The sequence below is a fragment of the Pyxicephalus adspersus genome, chromosome 9 (genome assembly GCF_032062135.1).
Source record: "Pyxicephalus adspersus chromosome 9, UCB_Pads_2.0, whole genome shotgun sequence".
In the NCBI taxonomy this organism is placed as follows: Eukaryota; Metazoa; Chordata; class Amphibia; order Anura; family Pyxicephalidae; genus Pyxicephalus; species Pyxicephalus adspersus.
Window position 1 is genome coordinate 10,435,842 of NC_092866.1, and position 23,899 is coordinate 10,459,740.

The 23,899-nt window shown below is 37.9% G+C and overlaps 1 protein-coding gene across 1 annotated transcript in view; it reads left to right on the forward strand.

Annotated features, from left to right (window-relative positions):
- WWP2 (WW domain containing E3 ubiquitin protein ligase 2) overlaps positions 1 to 23,899 on the forward strand; it is a 55,224-nt gene that overhangs the window by 24,534 nt on the left and 6,791 nt on the right. The window contains exons 7-17 of the mRNA XM_072422549.1: positions 2,114 to 2,203; positions 2,336 to 2,510; positions 6,555 to 6,609; positions 16,055 to 16,136; positions 16,906 to 17,034; positions 17,750 to 17,834; positions 18,046 to 18,117; positions 19,218 to 19,306; positions 20,875 to 21,034; positions 21,119 to 21,252; positions 21,995 to 22,135. Of these exons, the coding sequence (XP_072278650.1) occupies positions 2,114 to 2,203; positions 2,336 to 2,510; positions 6,555 to 6,609; positions 16,055 to 16,136; positions 16,906 to 17,034; positions 17,750 to 17,834; positions 18,046 to 18,117; positions 19,218 to 19,306; positions 20,875 to 21,034; positions 21,119 to 21,252; positions 21,995 to 22,135 (1,212 nt within the window). The remainder of the gene's footprint in view (positions 1 to 2,113; positions 2,204 to 2,335; positions 2,511 to 6,554; positions 6,610 to 16,054; positions 16,137 to 16,905; positions 17,035 to 17,749; positions 17,835 to 18,045; positions 18,118 to 19,217; positions 19,307 to 20,874; positions 21,035 to 21,118; positions 21,253 to 21,994; positions 22,136 to 23,899) is intronic.

Here is a 23,899-nt window from a genome sequence, read left to right on the forward strand (position 1 = left end):
ATTGTACATCAACAGAGGTGTTAGCAAGGTGAAGATTGTGGGTGCGATGTGCAAAAGTTTTTCATCTAATTTTTTCGGAGTTGGCTGACGTTAGCTGCTCCGTCTCAACACAAAGCAACTCTGTGTCCGTCACTCTGGCACTGGGCAGCAGTTTCCTCCTGCATTAAGTGAGGCTACTTGGAAGATGTATTGCAGCCCTGTGCCCTGACCATAGAGGAACTGGGCAGAGTTACACTACCCGCAAGGTACCTCAAATCCAGAGGCTTTTGACTATGAGCTCAAATCAATCTTCCCTGCTGAACTGTGTTTGTTTTACTTCTGCTATGCTGTCTGTCTGTCTGCTTATTTCTGGCTGTTCAAATTTAAAAAGGAAAAAAAATAGAACCACAATTTTTTTTTGTTTTAAGACTTTAGGGGTAATTCACCACAATGTGAGATTTACTTTAACAGTTTATATAATTCCATCTAATTTTCACAGCAATGGAATTATTACTTTTCACTACAAGCAGACAATAAAAGTGGGATTAGTCCTTCAGGTTTTTGTTTTTTTTTTAAAAATTGTTGTAACTTGAATATTTACCTTTACCTTTAATATTTATATTTACCTTATTGACTGAATATTCCGAGGTCCAGGGTGGGTTGTGGTCTGTAAAAAATTATAGCTATTATCATTTAACACATTTCCTATTATTTTTATATTATTATTATTAATAATAATAATAATAATAATAATAATAAACTGGATGTATCTAGCACCAACATATTACGCAGCGCTGTACATTAAATAGGGATTGCAAATGACAGACAGATACAGACAGTGATAAAGGAGGAGGGGAGGGTCCTGCCCCAAAGAGCTTACAATTCCTATGGACATGGACCTACATAGATACATCCCCTGATGGTGAATTCATTTGGGCCTGGGTTTGTAGTACCATGTTAAATAAAGCAGTGCAGACATCATACAACTGTATTCCACTCCAGGCAGAGGAGGTCCTTGGACAGCTCATTTAAAGGAGAATTTTATTTTGTTCGCTGCTGTGTCTTTTAGTAGGTAGCTTGCTTGGGGTATATGTACGTTACACAGCAGGAAACACAGGTGTCCGATACTACTGGTAGTTTCAAATGCTGAAGGCTTTGACAAAGCAAACACAAGCTGCCAGAAAGTTGCATGTATATCACTTCTATTGCAGAAATGGCATTAGGAGGAGAAGTAACAGAGCCCTGGCAAACAGTTAAATCAAGAATCCTTTTTCACAGCACCATAAAATTAAAGGAAAGATATAAAAAGTTCTAAGCTACCCAGACACATTTTCATTAGGACCCTGTGTTGTGGAATAAGCATCGGTTTGTACCTGTCACCTGAAGGATATTCAAGGAGCCATTGATTTAGATGAACTTATTTTTAAAGCTTACTATGATTCAGCAGCTTCAGTTTTTTCTGTAACTGTAGTCTTAGTATCGGCTCAGCCAAGCGTCCATAGGAGACAGGTACAAAATGTGTGGTAAACTTGTCAGGTTTTAATATAGTCACAAAACAGACAAAATGCATGCAGTGTGCAGGGTGGGGGCATGGCACAACTCAGATGTCGGTGCCAGTTTTACTGTGGGGCTGGACATGACACAGGCATTAGGATGATGGAATTTCCAGTCAAAGCCACAGTGGCAGACACTCACCAGGTTACACTGCGACTTGGCAGCCCTCCTGGCATCTGTTTGCACAATTTTTTTTTTATTTTGTCAGCGGCCCTGAGCCCAAGAAAGCAAATTCTAAAAAATTATTTAAATTTTGTAATTTATTACAACATTCCATGTGGTGGAAACAAAGTGGATTCATTTTTCTGATATACATGTGTGCCGCATTACAGTCCACCTAGTTTGTGTGCATTGTGGTGGGTGTCAAATATACATTTGAGACCTGATTTGGAGGAATCACTGCAGGATAGAAAAATTTGAGAAAAAAATAAAGCAAAATTTTACATATTTGCAGACTCCCCTTAGTGCTTGCTCACAATGCCATTGACTGTTTTAAACATTAAACTTTGTTTTTGACATTCTTTAAAATAGTTATTATTTTGGTTTTTGTTTCCCTTAAAAACCCACATTTCTGTTTTAGGTGGGAACAGAGAATGCTAAGCAATGGGCGAGTTTATTACGTAGACCATAATACAAAGACCACGACGTGGGAAAGACCTCTGCCACCTGGGTGAGACCTCACACTTTGCTACTTCTTTCCATGTCACTGCCATGTGCTCTTTGTTACACAGGTGTGGAAGGGTGCTATAGAAAGCTTTTTCAGCACCTGCAGCAATTAAACATTTATATTTCATTCATGCAGATGGGAAAAGCGAGTGGACAGTCGAGGACGATACTACTATGTTGACCACAATACTCGCACCACCACATGGCAGAGACCTACGGCTGAGTACGTCCGCAACTACGAACAATGGCAGACACAGAGGAATCAGTTGCAGGGGGCAATGCAGCAGCTGAGTCAACGATACTTGTATCAGGTAAGGCATGCTATGCTGGATAATCACCTAGTAAAATAAGCATTATAGTCTTCATCAGTGAAGGGGTGAGGGTTTGCCTGGAGCTCTGCATTAGGGCCGTGATTTTTTTGGGTTATAATTTGAAATGTGAGCAAGTGTAAATAGCTGAATTTGTTATCATTCTCTTGTAAAGTTCTGCAAGGTATATTTCAGGTTGGGACAAAAGGGGGGAGGACTGGAACTAATAATCCACAATCAGGCAGGTAATTATTGCAAAAAAGAACAAGCGATGTCCCTTCTGCAATAATCCCTCCAACCTTCTTGATCGCTCTGGGTTTATGGCAAAAAGTTGAACTGCGCAGTCGCTGGGTTAAGCTTTGGTTGCCTGTACATCTTCCATTCCCGACTTCCCCTGCGTACTCCTAGAATGAAATAACTCCTGCGCCCGTGCAGGAGTTACGTCATCCTGGCTTGGCCAATCAAGATGACCGAAGATCATCTACCAGAAGGGAAGAAATAAGATGGCAGCTTTCTGTGAGGAAATTGGGATGCGGGTTTAGTTCCACTTCAACTGCAAATTAATAAAGTGAAGCCACTCACTTGCCTCTATTGTATGGCAAAAAAACTTAGACCTGGATATAAAGAAAAACAATTTTTGTAAAAGTAATACCACATGCTAGGAATGCTTTAGTAGTTTTTTATATTATTCACATGCAAACTCAAAGCAATTACAGTAAGAAATTCTTCTGTTCTTTCCATGGAATAACAAAAACACTTTGTCTGACATCATTGCTACCTGTAATAGAACCTAAACATTAGGATCTGGTAAAATTTTCCTCGACATGTCATGCCAAGCAAACCTCAACCAAAGAAATTGGCCCTTGATATCTAATAGATGTGTTTAATATTTTGTTATGGGAAATATTTGCAGTTATTTTGTGTGATGTATGACCATGATGACCATACTGTGCTGAGCAGAAAAAAAGCACTGAACCTTCAGAATGGCAATAAAGGAGCAGCTCATGTCTACAATATAAATAACAGCAATCTATATATTGTATGCCTCTGTACATATATGGTTTGCCTATTATTACTTTAACAACCAAACATGAGCGTGTTTCGATTTGTTTGAGAACTGGTTTTCTTTATTGCATCCAGTTAAATTCCCCTTTAGGCTGCAAGAAGTTTATATTTTGTACAACACATAAGGATTTCATGAGTAAATGTAAATAAAAAAGTTCCTCTCATTTCAAAATTTGGTGTATTAAGTAACATTGAATAACCTCTATATGCACTATAGTGGACTCCTTTGATCTGGAGTAAAACAGAATCAGTTCTCCTGACCAGCTTATCAGTAAAGTAGGACCACTTCTAAAAGACTTGGCTGGAAATAAAATAGGAAACAAGAATATTTGAGTGTATGTTTGTATGCAACTCAATGTCAGACTGCGTTCAGAAGAGGACCCCTGTGAGCATAGATCAAAAACACATTTCAGGGGTCCAATGAAAGCTAAAAATGTTTACAAGAGTTCATACAGGGGTTGAGAAAGGTTGCACTAAACTGTATTTAAGCTGCTTTTCCATTAAAAGTATAGGTGGTGAGAGTTTAACATCCTACATTTCAAAAGCTCCTTATTTTAAATATGACCTCGCTTTTCCTTAGGTGGGGTATCACTCTTTGGGTGGCCGCACAGGTGTGTAATGTGTAATTTTTTCCCTCTATGTTAGACATTTTTACTCACTATATATAATTTTCTTAAAGGGGTCCCTTAAAAGCATACCTGTAAAAGTAGGTACATGTTTACCTTTTATACAGCCTATTTATTAAAACATTGCATTGTCACAGTTTCCTAGCCACTGTTACACCCGCATGTATGTGAATTCATGGCTTCCCTGCCACCTGCCAAATTTTGACCTCTCCACCTGCTCATATAGTATATTTGCAGTGGCAAGGAAGCAGAGAAAGATGGTATTTTACAAAAAAGATTCTTGGAAAGGTAAATATATTCTTCCTTCCTGTATAAGTATTCTTTTCTATCTTTCTTTTCTATTTTTTTCTTTCTGCTGCAACAATTGCCACATCATTATTACTTTGAGGAGCAAAATACTTTTTGAAAGCTCCTCACTGTAAGTGTAATTCTTTCTTGATATACAGAGTGCTGGAGAAAAGTTTCTGATCACAAAGTAAATAAAATAGGAAGACTTTTCATTTAGCCGCAAGAATGCTTTTATTCTAAAATGTACAGCTCTCTCTTTATACATAATATGGTCTAATCTTGTATAATGATTGCTTTTATCAATAATGTGACATAGAAAAACTGTGAAATAGGGAAGTGACACAAAAACAGATATGATAACTACATAGGCAGTAAGGTGTTGAGAGACACTTTACTTTTTTGCCAGTCTGTTATTAAAGGTTTTTTACCTGGAGACTCTGCCAATAGCAGTACTTCTTGTGGCAGGCTGACAGCCTTAAAGTGGAACTAAGCTGTATTATATTCACCTGTCCCCATGCTTTTGCAGGCCACTATCTTCTTCGTTCTTTCTTCGATCTTCAGCCATCTTGATTGAACAGGCCGGGATGATGTAACCCCTGCTAAGGTGCGCAGGGGTTCATTCTGTCCTACCAATTAACATGGAGTTCTGCATGCGCAGGTCAGAAATTTGACAGCTCCAGAGAGTTATCAGGTGGGTATGAATGCTTATTGCAGTAGGGACTTTGCCTCTCCCTTTCTTCAAAAAAGCACTGCCTGATAACAAATTGGAGTGGAACTTTAGTTCAGGTGTAAGCCAGCCATGTGCACTTCTTAATTTGGCATGTGAGCTAAACCGCAAATTATATGGGAATGCAAAATAGGATGACCATGCTGATATAGTGGCTTAGATTTATCAGCCAGCAACAGGTCATTCTGTTAAATTCTAAATGTAAGAAACTGCACCAGATTCACAAAAACTTGCCTATAGAAAAATGTGTACAGTGAGCACGATGCCAAACATTAAAAATTAATTTTTGGATTGGGTTTACATACTCTTCATTTAAATGGCTTTTCTGCACTATGGAAAATCCATATCCTTGAGTTATTCTCCCCACTTAGAATAAAGCATGAAAAGAATTACAAATTTTGAACTTGCTAAAAAAGCATAGCACTGCATACTAAAAATACATTTTGTAGACTCTCTGGAATGACCTGGTTTTAAAAAAGCTTAGTCTATTCTCTTAATCTCTTGTTCGAGTTGTGCCTATAATTTTTTTTTGTTATTAGGAGCACACAGAAGAATGAGATGACTGGGCAAGCAATGGAAATACATGCCACACATTCCCCCCCATGAATAGTGCAATGGAGCTCTGTTTCATCAGAATAAGAATGCACAAATGCCCATTACATATGTTTTCACAACTGCTGCTGGTATTTTGTGGGGGATCCTTTCAGAAGGTCGATACAAGCTGCCCACAGTGGAGACTAGTCGTGTACCCCCCAGGGAATTTCGAGCTGGTCAAGTGAGGGAGAGTTATATAAACATTAGCAGTCCACACGCCCCTTCTGCACCTCCCAGCAATTTCACACCCCCCTTACACACCTCCCTTCTTCTTTCTAAAGCATCCCCTCACTGCAGGAGAAGAAAGGTGCATTGTAAGCCAGGATCCAAAGAAAGGGGGGGTAGCAGCGGTGCCTATAAGTTGCTGAATATTCCTTCAGTTTGGGCTACTTGTGCTCACCGCTCTGCCAAGGCTTTGGTTTAGGAGGGGAGGAGGTGAGAGAGGGGGTCTGTGTTGGAAAGGGGGGCCAGGATCTGAGCCCAGAGCCGGGAAGAGCTGGGCGTTTACTGGTGGCTTGTGGGAATGATTTCATTTGAAAGGCCTGCAATATTTTCCCCTCTGGTTTGGGAGCAAGTCGGACATGTGAGAGCTGAGTCCAGCTGGGGACGTCTGCAAAGCACATGGCATCTCCTGCTCAGAACAGCTTCCCAGTCTCCAGTCCAGCACTGTCCTGTCACTAGAGGGGACTTACCTAGTTACCTGCTTCCCTTTCCTCACTTTCTGCCTTGCTGTTTCTCTGTTCACAGTCCCCGGCTGCCGCACCAGACAACGATCCTCTTGGACCTCTACCCAATGGATGGGGTAAGCGAGAACTCCTTAACAAACTTTTAACAAACTATTTCTTTTATTTTTGTAGATGTGGGTATGTTAAAATATCAGCTCAGCAGTCTCAAATAAAGTGCAATTAAGATGATTTATGAATGGAGCAGAAGCAGAACTGGTCCACCTTTCAACTAATTAGTTGAAACTAAGAGTTTGTTTGCCATAGGCAGCTTTTCCTGATTCCCCAAATCAAGCCCATTAACTAATATTTAAAATGGATTTTTGTCTGAATTGTTTGATGTACTGTCTAGGTCAAATATAGAAAAGCAAATGGAAATTTTTTTTTCCTTCTTTATGGGTGCTTATAGAGAAGCTGGACCAATTCAAATGGCCAGGTATCCAGTGCACCTAAAAACGACACAGCACTGCCATTACTCCCACTTTTTCCATAGAAATGTATGGTTCTACATCCATGCCTTCTGACTTGCTCTTAAATTTAGATTTTTGAACTACAGGACTATAACCAAACTTTTAACATTTATCAATAATTTGTATTGTATTGATTCAACTCTTTCAAGCTTTATGCCCTCTGTATCTCTTACTCAACAGTAGTATGTGCTTATGTGAACTTTATTAAAAAAAAAAGTTGGTATTGGAAGGTAGATGCCCAATTGTGAGTTAATATAGTTTATTGGGACCAAATTGGTGTTTAATGTCTTTCATTTTAGACACAGGAAAGTGAGTGGACCACATTTGGGTACTCGATGGAGCAGAAAATTTAGATGCAATTGAATTGAGTACACAGATTGAAGCAATTGGTTTAGTGTGGAGGATGTGGGTTTCTAAAGCAGTAAGTGGCCCAGTGTTGGATATATTTAGTTCTAGTTGATGAGTTACATTAACTCCTAGAGTAGTAAGTATTTGAAAATAACAGAAATGGGGAAGGAAATACTGGTTGTTCTGTATTTCTGTCTAGAGGTGGAAGAATTTTGTGAAGCCCAAGAAGGGTAGGAGGGTTTGCAGGTATGCATGTAAGAAACTAATGTGATTGATTTTGGATGCGATTGTTTCTTCATAGAACATGTTGGTCCAGAATTCTAGAAGTCTACATGGGTTAAATTATCTTTGTTTATAAATCTGAATTAGTGGGGGCCTAGTTGAATGAGTAGAATAATTCGGTAAATGCTTGTTGTGCTTCATTTCAGGAGAATAGGTGCTAGAATATGTACAGCTATAGAAGTAGGAGGAACAACGGGTTTGGCTTTAATCGCATGATGATTTGAAGGTGGCTTTAAGTGTTTCGGATTAGGAAAGTAATTTAATTGTTTTTAGTGTTTAATGTATAAAAATTATACTGGATCAGGTGTAGGTGTATGGAGGCGTTTTGGCGTAGTGTTGGGTGTATACAGTTACAGAAAAAATGTTAATTTCTGGTGGTATTTCCATAGCTTCAATGAACAACTTTTGTGTCTGTGTTGTGTAGGTTGTTGGTTGCATACCAGTATTTTCAAGTTGAATGAAATTGTATCTTAAGAAAAAATGCTTTGAAAAATATTGCAATGGCTGCCAAGACTTAAACCAAAATTATAGACTATTTATACTGAGCACATCCCCCGCTACATGTATATTCAGACATTCACCTCTTACACTGTGAATGGTCAGAGCATTTACAGAAAACCTGTCTGTCCTAAAGCATGTGCATTGTTCAGGGTCTTCAGAAACTAGAAACAAAGCATTATGGGAAGTTCTGCACTGCTATGGCTGACCAGGAGCCCTGTGCTTTAAGAAGAATGGTCAATTTCCAAACTAGTAGCCTGGTGGCTGTTTGAGGTTGCACTTTAAGTCTTTGGAAAATTGATAAAAAGTCATTTCTATGCCTTAGCCCTGAGTTGTGTAGTTATGTAGACGCTGGATGCGTTCCTTTCCTGTCTGAGACTTTTCAAGTAGGACCCTCAGGCACAGCTTCGCTAGAAGTAATTGGTTATTCCTTGGCTGCCTTTCAACCCGCACCTGTTTTTATGTGAAAAAAAAGGTTTGTCTACTTTTATGTGAGTTCCAGATGGATTTGCCATTGCGGTTGTCTAAATCTGGTCATACACAGAGAGATCTACAATCAGAAATATAGTTGATTCTCCATTGAGAAATAGGCTCCTACCATTATTAGGTTTGATGCAGCAACACATGGTGCTATACATTCTCTTTTCATCTCTTATACTATAACGGAGATGAACATTTTTTAAAGCTCATTTACTAATACCAACTTTAGATATCCTGTGAGATTGTTAGTATACAAGCCATCTTGTATAGCAGAAAAGACAAAGTCTGTCTTTTTAATAAACTTCACTTTGCTAGGTGACACCATCACAATCTCTCCTGCAACTTTGCATTCTGCATGTGGGGAAGAAAGACAGATGATATTTAGTATAAGACATTTCATCCCATCTACTGTTGGTCACACAGTGTCCAATATATGGCCACTTGTGATCATTTATGCTTGAATCACCAGCCTTTTGTGGTTATATTGCTATCATTTTCCATCCAGAATAATTAGATTTTTCTGCTGGATTTACCTAGAATACACTGGAAAATAAAGAATTTGGTCATAGCAGTTGTTGCTAGTGTTAGTTTTCCAAAGTAACTGCACTACAAATTTCAGCTATGGGACAAATTTCAGCTATGGGATTTTCAGCTATCTAAAACTTTCTGGGTTTATTTTCTTTTCATGATCTGGAGAACTATACCTTTTACTTAAAGCAAAACCTTGGTACTGTACTGAAACCAAAGAGGGAAGTGATGCAAGACTGAATCTGTACCCCCATTCTTTGGCAGGGTTTGGGTAGTGACAGACAAGAGCATCAACACACAATCTACAGTTAAGTGTCTGCTCATGTTGGGCCATGCCAACTCAGACCATAGCTATTAGAGGGCAGTTGGATATGTAGGCTTGGTCTAATTGAGTAAAGCTTAAGAGCTATGTAGAGTGCTGAATAAACGTGTACAGTCCCCCTTGTGATGCAATATAGGCAAAGACCTTTTCAATATCCAATGGTTTTGAGACCAATAAAGCTATCAGCTCCTGAAGCTTTCCTGCTAGAAAATACTTTACTCAAAAATCCACAATTTTAACCAGTCCCATTCTTCCATTTTGTATAATTTTGTAAGCCCTGATAAAAGTTCACTCAAAATGCATTGTTAACTTGATTCTGTGATGGAAAAAATAAGATAACTGTAGTCTTTTAATAACAAATGCTATTTGTATGTTGGTGCTGGTGAAAAGTTCTCCTTCTTTCAGTGTCTCCCACCCTCGCCTAACTTCCAAAATTTTCCAGTGCAACTTGAAAAAAAGAAGATTCCTAAAGTTGTGCTGTTGCTACAAACAACATCACTCCTTTTATTATTATTATTAATAAAGAGGATTTATATTATTATTATTATTATTAATAATAATAATAATAATAAAAGGAGTGATGTTTTCCCTTCTTTCTGGTTTTGTAAACAGGCTGAAGCCACTGTCTCTGCTCAGGGTGTGGTTGGGTGTTTTTCCACACACATCACCACTATTGAGAGTGTGAAATTACTTGGAACCAGTAGATGAACAGTGTTTCTCAGTCCAGTACCAATGTACCCATAAAATAAAATACTTCCAGAGTATGAACAGGATTTTCATTGTGTAATATATACCCTAGGTTGGCTTAAGCTCCAAGCCAATATTCCAAGCCGGTTGTAGATGACGAGCAGACTGTGTGTCCTATTCTGCTCTGAATGGTATAACAATCCACATATAAAGCCAGAACCTATTATCCAAGGCTGGCGTGCGCTCACAGTGTTTTGCATGCTTGCCAACTTTTTGAAATGGTTTCCAGGGACATTTTGTCATTGTGCAGTGCCTAACTGTCCCCGATTTTCCAAATATTACCAAGGTTTGATGTTTTGTCTATGGAAATTTTATATCCATGGAAATAAAAAAAAAGTTCCTTTATGCATAAAAGATTCAGTTGTTATCACCTAGTATAAGGCTGCAAAGTCCCTAGGAGCCTAGTCACCAATGAACCTTAAAAATACATCTGGTGGTAATGTTTTTAGGGCTGGCATAAAATACTGCCAGTTCATAGATGGGTCTTCAAAGCTCATTTTTTTTTGCAATCAATCTCTGACCAAACATTGTTTGGGCAGTTTTGTAGAAATAAAAAAATAAAAGTTAATAAATAATAATTGCATGAGTAGTATTCTCTTATTCTGCTGTGCTTTTAAAATGGTCCTTTAAGATTCATAGATTTGACATAGGTTTTTTTTCTTAAAATGATTAAGTTGGCATTTGCTCAAAATGATAAAAATACTGAACAGTAATAACAGATGGTAAAGCTGGTCATATATTTTTTTAGTGCTCATATATTTATGCTCATCATTCTACTTATTGTCATTGGTTCCATAGCTATCATTGGGATATCAAAAATGTTGCAAAGTGGAGTGATTCTGTAAAAGGTGTCCTCAGAAAAGACTTAATATTAATAATAATCATAAAACTCTTCTAGAATGTGTGCATGATTGACCGACTCCTTCATAATGATCCTAATTCCTCCTATAGATCTTTAGTTTGGATCTCATTTAGAATACCATGCCCAGCTCTTGTAAGAGCTCACCTACAAAGGAATACCGATGTGATAGAACGTTTAGAGACAGGCAGTAAAATGGTAAAAGGTCTGGTAAATAAAACATGTCATGGTAGACTGCATGAACTTAATATGTATATTTTCAAGGAAAGAAGAGCCTTGAATGAAACCTTTTAATACATTAAAAAGTATGGAATCTCACATCCAGCAACTTTATCTGAAGAAAAATCTTCCAGGTCCATGTGTTTTAAATGGCAGCAATTGATTCTCCACAAGAGAACGTTGATAAATGTCAGATTCATCGCTTTAGCAGCAGGACCCCTAAGGGTGTGTGGAAAGTTTATAAGAGACAAATTTTAATATGAAGTCCATATTAAGAACACAGGGATATGTCCCCTGAAACTACCATAAGAAAGCTTCAAAACTATAATCGGTTTTGCTAAACAAGTACTGCTGATTGAAATAGATTCCCAAGAGAGGTACGGAGTATGTCAACTGTATTAAAATTAAACCTTCTTGGGGCGAACATAGATGTAAATTTAAACAAAAAGGTTTAAAAAGAGAACAGAAAACAACAGAAAAATGTAATGAAGAATGTAGTCTTTTTCTGTCATTGAGCTTTACTGATACTGTGCCAAAATCAAGATACAAATGTGCATGTATTGCCGTACTTTAATTATTATTTGTATTAATATTACACAGATAGGCAGCACTTTAAATTGTAGATAGAACAAGCGACTTGCATCTTACATGTATGCATGATTTTCCTCCAGCCTAAATCTCCTACTTGTCTTGTCCCAGGTAAGTTTGTGAGTCATCACAGACCTTCAGCAAACTACTAAAAGCTATGCCAGTCTCTTGGAGGCTTATCCTGTAATGCAGTGTTGCTCAAAGCAGTCTTAAAGTCATAATTGGAATCTTAGTACGGTAATAGTGTACATTTTTAAACAAAAACTATCATATACAAAATGCCAAATATATAGAATTCATCACATGAAATGATAATTAAGGACAGGAGTTCATTTTATCTCAATATTAGTTTGGAAACTGAGATGCAGACAGCCACTTGATGGAGAAAAAATTTAATTATACATAGGAAATAAAATTCTCATAATGTATGTGAAATGTAAAACTCACAAAAATATGTGCTTTTATGAAGTTTTATGCTGTAAAAGTAGCTCATAGACTCTCCTTAGCTCCTTAGAAGTTGAGTCTGCAACAAGCCCTCATTCTAAGCTATAACATCATGCCTGTGCTTCTGTTTGGGCGCACGCCAGATATGTGCTCTGTCCTGTGAGACTCGGCACTCAACGCCTGGCTTAGAGACTGCTCTGTCTGTGAGCGGTGTGGGCAGGAAGTTAAGACCGTACTTTTAAAACAGTGAGAGTTGTGTACGTGTAATAATTTATATAGACATTCATTGGCTAAAAAAAAGTTTTTTGGCTGCTACCCTCAGCCTAAAGTTTATGTAGGTGTTATATGATAAGCTAGTCCTCACAGACCCCCAACCCCCACAGGCACATAATTCACTTTAGTAAAAGCAGAATGCTTGCAACTGCTTTAACTCCATTAGATTCTTACCTACCCCAGGGTTCTTGTTCTGCATATGTATCTGTACTTGCACAATGAGCCTGATTTATTAAAGCTCTCTAAGGCTGGAGAGGATACAGTTGGGTCATTCGGCAAACCTGGAATGAATTGCTAGCAAATGCTTTGAATCCTGAACCAGATCCATTCCAGGTTTGCTTGATCACCCACCTTCACTAATGAAAGTTTATCCTCTCCAGCCTTGGCGAGCTTTATTAAATCAGACCCGATGTCTCTAAAGGTGTGCAGGTCATTTGGGTAATACCAGAGATTTCTAGTTCAGTCCTGGAGCCCAACAGATGTTTTTAACAGTCAATGAGCATAAGCAGCATTAGAAGTGATCCAGAAAAAGTTGGTGGTAGGTGCCTTATTTGGGCACATTGGTGGCCTGCCATCTGGGATATCTCCAACCCAAACTAGCTTCTTATATAGCATATCATACCTGAGTAGGTCCGCAGTGCCAGAGGGTTCCTTTGGCTCTGTGGTAAGGTTGGCAGCACCAACATTAATTTTTACTTTTTAATCAATTAGAATTTAGTTCAGTTCCATTAATGATTATTATTAGTGCTTGCTTTCATTATGGTGCCATACACTTCTTCTTACTCATTCAATTTGTTCCAAAATATGGAACTGCAAATAGAGTTAAGGTAAACTCTCATCCAAAAAAAGTAAAACAAATTCCAATCAAGGTAACACATTTATAAACAAAAAAAAATGTCTTAAAAAAAGATTCACCATGAAAGTGGAAGTTCAACCAAAACTTTGTTGTGGATAGAGTGGGGAGGATTAGAATCCTTTTGGGGTTTTACTGCTCTCTGGGGCTGTGTTAGAGAGATTTTTCTACCATACTGTACTATAGGTTTTACTAAACACAAAGTGGGGGAACTCTTCAACAATGTCACAGACGTAAGTATAAAGAACCCTGTTAACTTAGTTTGATTTTGGTTGAACATTCACTATAAAGTTGATTGTAACATTCACACATGCTCCAGTCTTTTATCGATATGGCCAGAATATCAAACAGATTGGAATGAGTTTGGGAACTTTAAGAGGTCAAGGACAGGATAGTACCTGGGAGTGGGAGGGGGGTACAGGTTTTGGAAAGTGAAAAAGAAAGGTGAAACCATGGCAATTGATCATGATGCAAAAAAATTAGATGTCACCAGTTAGGGTTTAGATCTTCTTTAAACTAATGCAAATCCTAAGTGTAAAAAAATCTAATGGATAACTAATAAGCTTGAACCCCAACCATGAACTCTTTAAACGCTCTGTAGGGTTGTTGTAAATTCCCTAAAAAATAAACAAAAGTAGTTTTAAATAGCTAGCACATGCAACTGTATTTGCATGTATATTGGCTTCTTAAAATTCCCCTCATTCTACAAAGACAATGTTATTTATTTTCCCCTGGGCACCCACTTTGCTGTCAGTTTAACAATGTGAACTTGCTTACAGAAAAAGCAAGCACAGGTAAATGATGACCTCATCTAAATTCTTCTACTTCTACATTTTATAAGCAGGCAGGCAAGCATTGGGTCAACAACCAAACTGTGTTGCTTAACTGCCTTGGGGAAAAGTGAAATCACCAACCTGGCATCACTTTCTGGCAGAATTACAAATTCCTGGCTGGTAAAATAAAGTGAATATATGTTTCTCAACTTTGCATTTAGCCACTTGCCTGGAGTTTAGCTTTAATTGGCTACAGTTAACGATTTTAACAGATTTCAAAACAATATCCTGCTTTTTTATTATATTGAAATTCTTTAAATCATATAATTAGAACAGTATATAGATCTCCTGGGAGTCTTGTGGGGTCGCTGCCATGTGTGGGTGGCAGGATGAAATATATATATAGTCTGTCGGGCATTGTGTGGTAAGACTGAGGTTAGGGGAACGAACTCAATGGTCTGCAATTAGCAGGGGCCATGCCAACAGCCATTGCCTGAACAACTCTCCGAGTGTGTCTAAAGTTCTTTTTTAGAATGCAAAGACATGCTGTAAATGTACGTATAAAGAAACCAATACAGCTTTACATAAAACTAGAACTGTGAATCTGGTATCTTTAAAATGTTTTATCAAAACTGGATTTTAGAGATACAGCTGCTTTTTTTCTAATGCAGTTAAGCAATACAGCAAGCATCACCTTTCTGCCCCAGCCTAGAGTATACAGTAAGAGGAAAAGCAGCAGTCATGTTTTTTGTTCACACTGCTGTCACCTCCAATCATTTTTAGCACATGTATACTGCAGCACACCTGAGTTACCCACCCTCTTATCATGAGTGTATCTGCACAGGGAATCACAGGAGGAAGTCAAAATAAGTTATCTAATATCTACAGTAAAATAAAAATGTTAGAAATTTTATTTCACACTGTATGAATTACTGTGCTTTATCTTTAAGGATGTTACTTAACTTAATAAACTCACATTTATGAAATTGCAATCCTCCTTTAAAAACATACTATTAAGACAGCTAAAATTATTATGATTATTGTTACACAGTACCTGTATAGCGCCAACATATTACGCAGGGCTGTACAAAGACTTCAGTAATGTCACTAGTTGTCCCTCAAAGGGGAAACAATCTAATGTCCATACCATAGTCATATGTCTTTATTACAGTCAATTTAGGAAGCTGAATAAACCAAATGGGATATGGGAGGAAACCAGAGTACCCACGCAAAAGACAGGGAGAACATACAAACTTCTTGCAGATAGTGTCCTGGCCGAGAAACAAACCTGGGACGTATCGCTGCAAAAGCCTAAAAGTGCTAACCACTGAGCCACCGTGCTGCTTCCAATATTGGGAAGAATTTTGCAAATATTTGTTACCAGTGGCAAGATGGCTTGTGAGGCATGAGTCCTATTAACCTTTATGTTAAATATAAATATTGGAGTACCCTGGACTTTGGGGTTCCTGTGTTGCTCTGCGCAGTAAGTGAATATAAATGTTGGAGCTTTTTAAGCTTTTTAGGTTATTAAATATATGCCTTAAAACAAGTATTTCTAAGAAAGGCAGAGGTAACACACCTTGTGAGAAAATATCAGTTAATTTAGCAATAAAACTTTTTTATAAGTGTTCATGGGGGACCTAATTGAAATTATGGTGAAAAGAAGAAAAACACATTTTAAAACTGCACCCATTTTACCATTCTGGTTTTGGATGAAATTAGATTGTGAGTGTACAGTATGGCATATTATTCCTTTTGGAGTTCTATAGTTTAGCCAATCATCATCCATAGTCTTGCTCTTCTTTTTTACTGATCATTTTTTATCTGTTTTGCTCTTCCAGAAAAGAGACAAGATAATGGGAGAATCTATTACGTGAACCACAATACAAGGACCACACAATGGGAGGATCCACGTACTCAGGGGTAAGAATGTGAAAACAGAAACCATTAACAATCTGTTCTCCAATATTCTGTATTTAAAAAGAGAGAAGGATTTGTCATATATTTTTTACCTTTTTAAAGATCTGTAATTCTATGTAGCATATTCTATAGTCCAGATAGTCTCTGACCTCCTTCCAGTCTACACTTCTGCTGACCAATACTTTCTGGTTAAGGCTCGGAACGACCTAGGAATGACTGTAGGCTAACAAGACAGATTTAGGTACCTAATCTTGTATGTAAAGGTACATCAGATAAGTTTTATTAAATACAGTTTTTTAACTGCCTGGAGTTCAAATTAAATCTGAGGGGACAGATTTTACATCTCTGACCCAACCTGTAGACTAAGAGAAGGTTTGGGTACTAAGATTTTTAAATACAAGAAGCGTATCTAATGAATAATGAAATTAGGTGCTTTGTTTAACTGCTTCGAGTTCAGATTAAAGGGGCGAATTTTTCTTCTCTGGCTATAACAGTGAACTTGAAGAACTGATCTCCAAGTCTTCTTTATTACTAGAACTGCCCAAATACTTAGACTGCTGAAGTCTTTCCATTAACATTGGCACAGAAGGCAGTGGTGCTGCATTGTCAAAAAAAAAAAAGAGACTGCAGTCTCGCATAGCAACATAGTGTAAAATATTTTGTGTCATGTTGCAGTTTCTCCTGAAATAACATCAGTATGCCTGTGATTGATTTTATTTGCTACCTTGTGGTATTTTTTATTTATTAATCTCTTCCCTATGCTTTTTTTCAGGATGATTCAGGAGCCAGCACTGCCTCCAGGATGGGAAATGAAATATACCAGCGAGGGAGTTCGCTACTTTGTGGATCACAATTCACGCACCACAACGTTTAAGGATCCCAGACCTGGCTTTGACTCAGGGTATGTACCGTATAATAGTACTCTTTGTCTGTTTTTTTTTTTTTTAAAGCAGTTATATAAGATAGATCAATACAAAAAAGCATGCAAAAAGTAGGGAAGAAAATGTGCTACATTAAATAAGGAAGGATAGAAATTCATTTTGCAAAATGCTATTGTGGGTCTGTCCTTGGAGCCCCAGTGTAACAAGGAGGTTACACAAAGGTTGTAAACTGTGTTTATTTTTTATCCTACTATAGACTTGTATGACTGACTTTAGACATACTTAGAATTATTAATGGGGGACACAAAATTAGAATTAATAATGAAAGGCACATTGGCTGCTTAAAGTGGCTAGCCTTTTAATGTTAGGGATTCACATAAATGCACACCCAGTTGTCATTTTTAGGATGTGACTTCTTGGAACAGCTACATCATCTAAGCTTCAATAAAAACACTTTTACCGCAGATAACTAGAATAGTTTGTTATCTAAAGTTACTTTGTGCAAAAAAGCAATAGGAACAGCAGAAGGTCTATGCAAGCCACTACATTTACCTGCCATATGTGAAAGGAAGAAAATCTTTAGATGCTTCTGTTCCATGCTCAAGTTTGCTCAAAAAAACTTGAAAAAGCGTTGAACTATTTATGCGGTTAAGAATAAGAAAGGGTAAAGGTACTGAAGTGTTTTAAATCTAGTAAAGGGCTTTTATATAAAATGTTTCCTTTCATTTTTTAAAGGGTTAAACCTGGAAGTTCACCTGGAGCCTATGACCGAAGCAGAAGCTTCCGCTGGAAATATCATCAGTTTAGGTTCCTGTGCCATGTAAGTAATTACTGTGGAGTCACATAGAGCCCAACATACACAAAACAAACTTTTTATGCAACAGGCATTTTTTTAGTGCTCCTTATTTTCTACATATGAACAAAAGAAAAAGATATGCAGTACATGTCTTCAATACAAACTATATCATTGTTTACAGTATTCTAAAAAAACATGTATTTATGGTATTTGTTTCGGTGTTTTTTGTTTTTAGTCAAACACACTCCCCAGCCATGTGAAGATCAGTGTATCACGACAGACGTTGTTTGAAGACTCCTTCCAACAGGTAACATTCTCTATGCAAAGTTTGTTTTGACTAGTGAAGCAAATTCACCTCAGGGTTCATATACATTAAATTATTGTGTTATTCTCTATAATTTTTATTGGCATTTTCAAAAACTTTTACAGGCAAGAACAATAGAAAGGACAAAAATCACTTGTGAATTAGAACAAGAATTAAAAGAAAAACAAAACAATCAGAAAAAAATACACTACACACAAAAAAACCAAGTGTGATTACGGCGTACACAAAAATATGTAATAGGAAAAGCCCAAACTCAAATTTGAAAAACTCAAATGGACAGACATAAAAGGAGCAGAGAACCATAGGTAGAGTAGCCTGCAGTCCAAATCCGGAGTAGTATGATGATCCAACCACGCTGTCCAAATCTTATAAAAATTTAGAAACTGTGTCATTAACAATTGCAGTCATCTTTTCCAGCACCATTGTGTCTGATAAGCGGGATAAATTATTATTTTAATACAAAGTCCCTTACTACAGGGAAATTGTGGTAGATATTTCCAGATATTTATTTGTATTTTACTTATACTATTGTGGACACCTAACCAATACACCAATATAAACTTGTTTGATTTCCTATTACAAAACCATGAATGTTGGTATAATATTCCCCCTTTCTTTGTAGTTATAATTCTCTGATCTCTTCCTAAACTTCAGTCAATGAGCATTCATAAAAGTAATACCATTCAAGGCAAAGTGATGAAGCAAAGTTTAAGAATCACCCCTTTAATAATAAGTATTTCCCCAGAGCACCCCAGAGCCTCTCATCAAAATTTTGCAATTGGCTGCTAAGCCTAAGCACTGTATCCTAGGAGAAGGCTAAAAGGTAGGGGATTGGTTTCTTACAAGAGAACAACATTTTGTTTACATGCACTAACTTTTTTAATTTCTATAAAACCTTCTAAGAAAGAAAATTTTATAGAAAACCCAGATGTAGGCAAGGGCATTATATAGGCTTTGATGAATCAGCCCAACCATTTAGTCATTTTGTTTAGCTACCATTATCCACATTCGCAAAGTCTTTAGTGAAATGTTGAATCTACATAAAAAGACCATATTTTGTAACCTCAATGTAATCTTCTCAGATCATGAACATGAAGCCATACGATCTCCGACGTAGACTGTATATCATTATGCGTGGTGAAGAAGGCCTGGACTATGGTGGCATTGCCAGGTAAGAAGTTGCTATTTCAACTGACTAGTATTATTAAAGGGAATCTATAGCAGACATTCATATTTGTTGTGAAATAGAAGTTGTGCTTGCTGCCCAAAACTTTGGTTTTCTCCTGTACCTTCCATCTAGGGAAGAGTTAACATAGACCTATATAGACCTAGATGAATTTATTAAAATGTATTATCTTGAAGATGATTTTTGTCTTGACAGACATTTAGCAAGGATACTGCAATGTCTGTACCCATCTAGCTACTAGCTGGAAATCTGCAAACCATTGGGTACTGTTAAAATGACATTTTAAAGTTACAAATCTGCTATAGATTCTCTCAAAGGGATAAAACCGATTTCCTATCAATTTTTGTCCTATTGTTAATCTATTTTTTCCCCTATGGCTTTTTCTCTTGGTTTCAATCTTTGGGTTCGTTAGGGTTCCTCCTTTCATTTAGTATCTCTGTCAAAGAACTTTGCAGCTCTACAGGTGATCATCCCCTGGAATATGGTTTAGGTCCTTTGTGTTCATCTTGCTCCTTTGTCTTTGGTTCTTATATCTGGTAACTGGGGGTCTTCTTGTATCCCTTGGTACTTGCATCACTTGTGGTCTTGCAACTTCGGTGTCCTCTGGCTCTTGTGTCTCTCTCTGTGTCCTCCCAGTGGTTTTACCCTATGGTAGGTTACGTCAAGCTGTTCTACCACAGGGTAGAACCACGGACAGGATACGGGGAGCTCTCAGCATGGAGCCATCAAACCTTCAGCCTGTCAGTAGACAGATACTTGTAAACTGTCGTACCCTTTATAACTTAAGTTCACCTGTGTGGCTTGTATGTCTGTACCTTAGGTGAAACTCCAGATTCAGAATAACACTATGCAAAAATCTGCTATTTCAGAGTTCTGCCTATCTTGAATCTAATATCATTAGCTGTATATTTGCAGAATTTTTTTTACAAATAAGTGCAAAGTGCAAGGGCCTGGTTTTACTGACAAGTTATGTACAGTATAATTTTAGCTAGAGCTGTCATAATCCCCTGATTTGTCCTTTAGATGTTGGCAAGTATCATAAATAATATATACTGTGCAATCAATTCTTATATTCAGTCACAATCACCTGGAAGAGAAATTATAGGGTTAAAGCTAACCTCCAGGCAAAAGAAAGCAATTAATGCATCTTTGTATTTAATAATACATCATACTTCATTAGTGCAAGCAGCACATGTACTTGTATGTGACTGAACATCAGCCTCTTGCAGTAACTGTATAGCAAATATCATGCAGAAAATACATTTTCAATTTTACTTTGATTACTAGAAAACATAATAGACTTGAGTTATCAAGTAATCAGTTTGACAGTTCTATGTGTTTTATGATATAGTGTACAGCTTTTTATTATATTACAGAACTGGAGTGACACTTTAGGTTCACTGTTTGTAATTATAATTTACAGTTCTCGTTTTGTATTATATTTGTCTAAATCATGGTCTCTTTTTCTCTCCTTTGTTTCCACCTGTTACCCCCCACCTTGTCCTATCGTCATTTCTGTGGTTTGTTTTGGACTCTGATGCAACCCTCTTCAGAGAGTGGTTCTTTTTACTGTCCCATGAGGTTCTGAATCCCATGTACTGCCTATTTGAATATGCGGGAAAAAACAACTACTGCCTGCAGATCAACCCAGCTTCATCCATCAATCCAGACCACCTAACCTACTTCCGCTTCATTGGCCGTTTCATTGCTATGGTAAGCATAAGACCTTGTGTGCAAGTGGGTGATGTATTGTTTTTGGAATTGCACTTTCATATTTTATGTTTCCATAATATTCAGGCTCTCTACCATGGCAAGTTCATAGACACTGGATTTACTCTTCCTTTCTACAAGAGGATGCTTAACAAGAAGCCAACGCTACAAGATCTGGAGTCTATTGACCCGGAATTCTACAATTCTGTAATGTGGATCAAGTGAGTGCAACTAAGCATCATTGTTCTCTGTTATTTGCCTATGGTGTTCTGACTTTGTATCTCCACTTTAAGTCTAATGGTTTGATTCAGCCCCTGGTTTCGTTTATGTCTTGGGACACTCCAAAGGTGAAATCTATTCACCTTTGAATATGAGTGAGTATTTCCACCCATCTTTGTATGTTCATTTTCTCCTACTACACTCTCTATATTTGGAAATAAATAAAAGACGCAACGCAGAGCAGAAGATCTTATAGGCTGGACCACAAAAAAGCCTTTTTTAAGGCTTTCTTACTGATCAAAGACTTATGCTATGTGTAAACTTTACCAGTTTATTATATAAATAGGAAGGGATAAAAGAAAAAAAGCAACAGTGTCCATTTTGCTGTGTTTTTTGTCCCTTCCTTTTTTATTTGGCAGCCATATTTCTTGGATGCCTGAACGAGAATCTGCTTGCAAAGAGGAGTTAACAACGAAGTATTAAAAATCACCACAGAACATTTAAATTTTTTAGGACAAGTAGGAAAAACTTTCACATTGGCAATTATTTCCTTCTCTGTGCACAAAAGAGAACAAAGCACCAACATCTTTTTGCCTGCTGACTCCAGAAGATTCCATCAGCTCTTGGCATATGTAAGAGTCAGGAAAATTGCCTTGTACCATTGATGTGGACATATTTGGCTGTATTGTCCTGTGTTGTTCTTGTTTAAAGTATTTCACTGGGTTTTTCCTTTGTCCCTTGTAGGGAGAATAATCTGGAGGAGTGCGACCTGGAGCTGTACTTTGTGCAGGACATGGAGATATTAGGAGAAGTGACTTCCCATAAGCTAAAAGAAGGAGGGGAAAACATCCGTGTGACAGAAGAGAACAAAGAAGAATTTATCACGTATGTAGCTTGGAATAACTATTTATTTGTGAGTGACTTCAAGCAAACCTATGCTTTGCCTATGCTCAGCAGTACATTTCCATTCAAGCAAGCTGTTCCATTCAAGTTGTCCTACCTGCTCCCTGTGACAGCGCTGGGTTAATTACTTAGCATCAGCACTGTCACAAGAGATGGAGGGGACGTAAATACATGCTTCTCTATTCTCAAAAGCACTGGGTGTTTTTTGAATGAACCAGGTTGTAGCACAGAAAGGGTATATATGTACTGCCAGGTAGGGAGGCTTTAAGGTGAACTATTTGCTTCCAACTGCCTACGCCAAGCGCAGGTTTGCTTTAAAGTGATATTCACTTTCCCCCAGTAGGATATACTTATCTGGTTATACTCTCCCCCAGCCTCTGCTAAGTCTGCTGCATGTGTCCATATATTTTCTAAAAGTAGAGACTCTGTAGAATAAAATGCAGTTTTTTATGTCACATATGTGAAATTGGTATTCAAGTCAGAATTTTCTGTAAAATAAACCACATTAACAAAGATGAGACGTCAAGTAAAAATATTCCAAATATATCAGGACAAAATTCTGTAAAACCACAAAATGGCAACCAACTATGATACTCAAAGTTGTCTATAATCAATGTTTTAAAAATCTTTATTGCATCAGTTTACATCATGATTCTGGAAATATTTCTCTCATTTCTATGTGTGTAGTGTTACCTAATATGTGTGGCACAAAAAAATGACCAGTCTATAATAGTAATGGTAGGTTTATTGTAGGTGTGAGAGACAGAATAACAACAAAAGAACCCTCAAAAACCTAATGCTCAAAAGTCAGAGGATGATGTGCATTGTAATGAGTGAAAAAAGTATTTGATCCCCTATCAACCAGTCTGGGGACTGGCTAGGCCACTCCAGCACCTTCATGTGCTTCTTCTTGAGGCACTCATTTGTTGCCTTGGCCGTGTGTTTTAGGTCATTGTCATGCTGAAATACCCATCCGCAACCCATTTTAAATGCCCCGGCTAAGGGATGGCGGTGCTCACCCAAGATTTGACGGTACATGGCTCCGTACATTGTCCCTTTGATGCGGTGAAGGTGTCCTGAGCAGAAAAACACCCCCAAAGCATAATGTGTTCACTTCCATGTTTGACAGTGGGCATGGTGTTCTTGGGGTCATAGGCAGCATTTCTCCTCCTCCAAACACGGCGAGTTGAGTTGATGCCAAAGAGCTCAATTTTCATCTCATTTGACCACAACACTTTCACCCAGTTCTCCTCTGGATCATTTAGATGTTCATTGGCAAACTGCAGATGGGCCTGTACATGTGCTGTCTTGAGCAGGGGGGGACCTTGCGGGCTCTGCAAAATTTCAGGCCTTCACAGTGAAGCGTGTTACCAATGGTTTCTTGGTGACTATGGTCCCAGCTGCCCTGAGATGATTGACAAGTTCCCTGTGTACTTCTGGGCTGCTTGGTCACCGTTCTCCTGATCATTGCAACTCCACGAGGGGAGATTTTGCATGGAGCCCCAGACGGAAGGACATTGACAGTTAGTTTGTGTTTCTTCCATTTGTGAATTATCGCGCCAACTGTTCTCACCTTCTCACCAAGCTGCTTGGCGATATTCTTGTAGCCCAATCTTGTCCCTGACATCTTGTCTTGTCTTGTACAATCTTGTCCCTGACATCTTTAGACAGGTCTTTAGTCTCGGCCATGGTGGCTAGTTTGGAATCTGATTGATTGCTTCTGTGGACAGGTGTCTTTTATACAGG